Raw genomic sequence first — 6,334 nt, forward strand, 5'->3', positions numbered from 1 at the left:
TAGTAAGTTGTGATTGAACACATACATTATTTCCTCAACGGGTATTTCTATTTAATACCACAGGTTGTATTGATTTATAATGTGTGTAACTATAGACACTACTGCTAAGTACCGGAGTTACATTCTTCTAGTACCATACTATATCAGGTCAGTTAAATGATGAAAGAAGTACTAATACACACACACACAAAATATATCCATTAACCCTTTTTAATGGTGTTTTAAGATTAAAATATAATTACTCCAGCTTTAGCATTTAAACAATGTAAAAATCCTTAGAGTCAGAAACATGAAATAATGCAGGCATATATTTTGTTTCTATTTGATATGGATGTTTTATTTATTTTTTCTTGTGAATTACATTACCATAAAGTTTTTCTGTAAAATTAATTCAACATGTCAATTGTCTCCGTGAAAGAAGGAACAACTATGATAAAAACTTTATTGATCATTCTGAACAATTAAATGTCCTGAAATACAAAATTTTCAGATAACTACAGTATTAAAAAAATAAAAAATTGTCCAACTGGACGAGTTATATTATTTCTATATATAAATATACAAAACTAGAATTGTCAAGAATTAAGGAGACTATACACTATTCAAACAATTTGTCAATAACTTCAGGCTTTAATTTTTAAAAGTTAGCTATACTTTCTGTGCAAGTATTTTAATGACAAGACAACAAATTTCATCATTTTTAAAATATGTTCACAGTATTAAAATTCATTGGCACTTGTGTAAATGCTCAATGTTAAAAACTCACTTTTTAATAAAGAACGATTTATTGCAGACGATTCTAAAAATGGGAATGTTTCCAGTCTCAAAAATACAGTAAAAGAAATAATCACTAAATGATGCAGTAAAAACATTGAGTGAAAACATGTTGAGCATATGAGACTGTTTCCAGTTTCATCAGGATTTTTTCTTTTATCGTATACAGTGATTTATTTGGTATTTTATTGGATTTTTGAGACTGGGAACAGTCTCATTTTTAGAATTGTCTACAATATATTATTGTTTATTAAAAAGTAAGTTTAACATGTTCACATTAATCCAAATTCTTACTAAACTTGTAAAGCTGATATTTCTAAATGTAGAAAAGAAAAACATATATTAATTTAAGGTTAGTCCAAAATAATCACAGGTGAAGCTTGTCAGCTACTACTATACATTCTCTTAGTATAAATGTAAAAAAAATAAAAAATAAGTACTAGATCCTAATTTAAGACGCAATCAAATATTATGTAACAAAAAAAGTTAACTTCAACTTATGCTTTAGGGTAATAATTGTAAGTTAAGGTTTTCTCAATAAAAACTATTTTATAAAGCAAACGTTAAAGCACATGGTCTTTATTCACTTTTATAATTTGTTCACAAACTAGTTTTTCATTGTTCTTTAATGCTCTTGGAAATAATGAAGGTAAAATACCTTTAACAATAGCTGTGATTTTGGAGGATAGGGTCAAAATTGTTTTAAAAGTCACTAGTTTGTTTGTTTGTAATCAAGCATAAAGCTACACAATGGACTATCTGTGCTCTGCCCACCACGGGTATCGAAACCCGGATTCTAGCGTTGTAAGTCCGCAGACGTACCTCTGTGCCACTGGGAGGCAAAAGTCACTAGTTCAGGTTTGCAAAAAAAATAGAATATATATACTTTGATACAGCAAAAGGTTTCAATAAACTTTGTTAACATCGTATAACACAGGACAGATTTAGATTTTTACTGCATCTTATCTTAATCAGAATATAGAGTAAGACAGACCAGACTTGAACCACTACTATTTAACTTGCCAGGTTTCTGATGTTACATTACAACATTTATATAAAAAATTAATTTTATCACAAATGGCAACAAGTTTTAGTCTTGTTAGATCTACTAATAAAAAACAATTATGTTATAATGAGAATGTAGATATTATAGAATGTACATTTTTCATAGCAAAACCTTTGTACACTTAATTTATTGTTTAATTATAATGGTGTAATACTAGTAAACATCAGAAGTACTGTAAAATAGAATAAACCAGAGTACTCCGTCCATTGTTCATGCATCTTGTTTAGGATGCTCCAACCCATTCTTCTTTTACAAATTGAGGAGGAGGGGGGGGGAGATTAAGTAGGATGCTCACTCTATAAAATTTCAAATAATCTCAACACCAGTAGATATTTCTGTATTATATGAAAACTTACGAAATACTGAGTAAGTTAATACAACACAAAACTAAACTGTTAGCAGATGTTTTGTACCCCCCCCCTCTTTTGTTTTTTATTTCTGTATTTGGTAATGTTTAATACTGAATACACAAGACTAGAACACTGATAATGAAAATAGTGGAAGACATTAGTAATTCTGGCAAAATAAAAATATCAGGTTGAAATTAACTAATGAAAAACTTTACAAATACATTAAATGAAATGGCAAATGATTTAAAACCATTTAGATGAATATAGAACTTGGGCAGAAGAGTAGAAGACAAGAGTAAAATTCAGGTTTTGTCAATGAAAAAACTGTCACAGTTTGTAAAAGCGTCTTTTTTCTATCATATTTGCAGTGAAGATGGATTTAGTGTACGTGCTGGATGCTTTATGCACTTTCAATTTTAATATCCTAATATGCAAAAGGCCTCATTTAAAAGATTCAACTGTTAAAGGAAGTCCTGCTTCTCTACACTTCAGAAAGAAATAAAGGATTCCGGCTTGGGCTATCACATCGACTGTGCTTGCTGCCAGATCTGCCAATTTTGAACTTGTAGAATGAGAACCTGGTCTCAAAACATTTGGACCAAATACTGTAGCTAGGCTGTGTAATGACATCTTGTTGTGGCTCTCATGCTGGTTAACCCTGTAGAAAGAATATCAGCACTTCATCAAGAAAACTTCACTAGGAGACTGGGACTCATAATAACATTTCTACAAATATATAACATCTTATATTTTTTGTAATTTTACTATTAGCAACTGGCACCAACACAGAAATTATATTTGTTATATGTGATGTTCCTAGTTTCACCTTAGCTCTAAGAAGTTGAAGCTTGCATCTTCAAAATGATGAGAATAAGTACAAATGATATCTCTGTGGTTGTTAAAAGTACCTAAAATTAATTTTAGACTCAGCTTCCCCGAGTTAGTCAATACTAATGACTAAACCATTTTAAAGTAAAGACTTTTTTTAGCATAACATAAATGCTTACTTGACCAAATGATCAACCAGTTTTATGAGAACTTCTTGATTAATGGTTGGTAGAGAATGAAACAATGACAAAAGTCTCCTCGTTCTAGTTTTCTGGTCCTGCACACCTGTAACAAGGTAAAAATAGATGCAGTAAAGTTTTGTAACAAAGAATATTTTCTATGAATTTTAACTGTAAAACTGCATACCATCTATTAACAAATGCTTATTATCTACACATTTGTTAACTGGTATTTTGTTCAAGGAAATCAATAGTATAAAAAATCAATGTAGTTATTGACATCTTTTAAATTACAAAATCTCAGATAAATAGAGTAAAATCAACAATAAAATCTTTCTACTATGTAGATAACTAAGTATTCGTAATACTAATTAATAAGCAGCTTTATCAAAAATAACTGGTTTGACCTTTAATTTTGAAACAAAAAATGGGTAATGTGAAATAGATGTCCTAATATTCACAACATTTCAGACTGGGATGCCCTTCCTCTGGTGATTTTAAAACTGTAATGGAATAGAATGTTTGATATCACAAGGATTATCAAACATAGAACATTGATATAAACATGTTGCAACAGATCTAATGTAGCATACACGTGAAACACTGGAAAACCAATGTTTTTACAGTAAGATAATATTTATATATGTCATTATAAATGAAAATAAGAGTCCAAATAGGAATAAGAATCAAAAATAAGTTTGAATTATATTTTAGCGTATATGAAAATCATACTAATAATATTAACAGAGCAACAAAGTCCCATTTCTAAAGTTTGAAGTGCTTGCTCTGAGACCTAACAAAAATAAAATATGTAAATACAAAAAAAAAAGATTAATTAATTAAAGGTGAAGAATATAAGTGTGTGTGTGCAAGGAAAAGATAAAAATGAGCTCGTGCATAAAATTTTTTTATGAGCTTGCATAATTTTATATGCATGTGCACACACACCAATATAGGCAGAGTTATAGAAAATAAAATCTTTCATTTATTCACTTCGGGTGAATGGTACGAAGCCGTTAGATAAGTTCATATTCATCCTGTTGTCTTCTTTTCTTGACTGTCGATAAATGACGGAGGGCCAGGATTCTGAAGTGGCTAATGTTATGATCATTATTATTGAAATGTTTAGCCACAGGTTTGTCAGAATCATAATTCTGGATGTTACAGATGTGCTCGTTCAGACAACATCTGACCAGTTTCTCCTACTTACAGTTGTCCACAATGTAAACAAGTGATGCAATAAGTTAGGCACTTGGATGTGCAAGTGAACAACTGTTTGATTGTGTACACATATGAGAGCTCACAAAAATGTTTATGCATGAGCTCATTTTTATCTTTTTCTTGCACACACACACACACACACAGAGATATATATATATATTCTTCATCTATAATTAATTAAATCTTATTTTTTAAATTTACTTATTCTATTTTTGTTAAGCCTCAGAGCATTAGCTATTTTTGGAACTTTTGAAACGTGACATTGTTGCTCTGCAACAATGCAAAACACCTAATTTTCTTGTTGATATTATTGATATGTTTTTCAAATACGTTTAAATATAATTCAAACTTATTTTTGATTCTTATTCCTATTTGGACTCTTATTTTCATTTATAATGACATATATAAATATTATCTTACTGTAAAAACATTGGTTTGCCAGTGTTTCATATGTATGCTACATTAGATCTGTTGCATGATGATGTTAACTTTGAATGTTCTATGTTTGAAAATCATTATGATATCAAACATTCTATTCCATTACAGTTTTAAAATCACCAGAGGAAGGGCATCCCAGTCTGAAATGTTGTGAATATTAAAATATCTATTTCACATTAGCTAAGTTTTGTGGTATAAGTTTTTTGTTTTCCATTTTTTTGTACCACAGAGGTTTTTTTAGCTGATTTTTCTTCTTTAATTTTAAATCTTTAACATTACATAAGTTCATAAAACAATTTAAGTTTAAAGGGCAAAATGACCACAGAACCACACAAATATAATAAATGCACAACACTAGTATTTCTTACAAGTGCATTACAAAATCAACAGTTCCAGTGATCAAAAAAATAAAATAAAATTATCCCTGCAAGTATTCCACATTTAATTGATTGAGATTTATATCTTCAATAATAACAGTATTTCTTATTACACTTATTCAGAAAATGATGCACTATAACAACTTACTAAAAGCTTCAAAGAACATAGGGTAAAGAGCATCTGTGAAGAGTGTGTCAGGTAATTCCCTCAGATACAACTTTAACAGCCCAGTCACAGTGTGGATATCAACTTCCTTAAGTAGTTGTTCTGCTTCATAGAGATCTAAACAAAGAAAAGTCCAACCTCATGTATTCAGAATAAGAAATTAATGACCATCATGTTTAAGCTTTGAAACCATAAGTATATTGTAGAACATCAGATACTCCAAATGCATCATTAAGAAAACTGGATCAAATCTCACACAAAAAAAAAAGGTGAATATTCACCAGACTTTGTCATGAAGTTAGTGCAAAGCTTTATCTTCTTTTATGCAATTGTATATGCACTTTGTACAAAAGGTCTAGATTATGTGTAAATATACATGCTATTAAATCCTTTCGGTACCAATTAAAGTATTTTACTAAGATCTGCAAAACTTCACAGAATTAAAGCTCAACCTCAACGAGCTTTAATATACAAGTATTATTCTTACAACACTGAAGTTTTAAATATAAAACACAGAAACTTAAAGTTTACACACAAAACTATGTAACTGTTTCATGCCAGGATAGACGCAGTTTCACTTGAAGTCAAAATTGCACTATTTAATTTAAAAAAACGAAAATTATCATTGTTCCACACACTAAAAAAATATTTCAGAGTTAAAATTTATTCTATAAAATAAGTTTTATTTATTTAATTTTATATGCAAAATTAATATAGAAAAATCCAGAATTTTGATTTTGGGTTGATTTCAGGGAGCTCTCAAAAAATCATTAGTATACATTAATTATCCAAATTTATCTGAGCATAATATGGCACTTGTAGGGTTAAAATCAACATGGAATGAACCTAACAACACTAAAGCTTTAAAAAGCATACAGGAGACTATATACACATACACTGGGTGGTCACAAGTAAATAGACACCTAATTTTTCAT

The 6,334-nt window shown here is 29.5% G+C and overlaps 1 protein-coding gene across 1 annotated transcript in view; it reads right to left on the minus strand.

Moving 5' to 3' along the window:
• Positions 1 to 428: 428 nt before the first annotated feature.
• LOC106463500 (active breakpoint cluster region-related protein-like) overlaps positions 429 to 6,334 on the minus strand; it is an 82,024-nt gene continuing 76,118 nt past the window's right edge. The window contains exons 21-23 of the mRNA XM_013923541.2: positions 5,382 to 5,516; positions 3,198 to 3,303; positions 429 to 2,848 (exon numbers count right to left, since the gene is read on the minus strand). Coding sequence (XP_013778995.1) covers positions 2,632 to 2,848; positions 3,198 to 3,303; positions 5,382 to 5,516 — 458 coding nt within the window. The 3' untranslated portion in view covers positions 429 to 2,631. The remainder of the gene's footprint in view (positions 2,849 to 3,197; positions 3,304 to 5,381; positions 5,517 to 6,334) is intronic.

This window comes from Limulus polyphemus, unplaced genomic scaffold (assembly GCF_000517525.1).
Source record: "Limulus polyphemus unplaced genomic scaffold, Limulus_polyphemus-2.1.2 Scaffold1425, whole genome shotgun sequence".
NCBI lineage: Eukaryota > Metazoa > Arthropoda > Merostomata > Xiphosura > Limulidae > Limulus > Limulus polyphemus.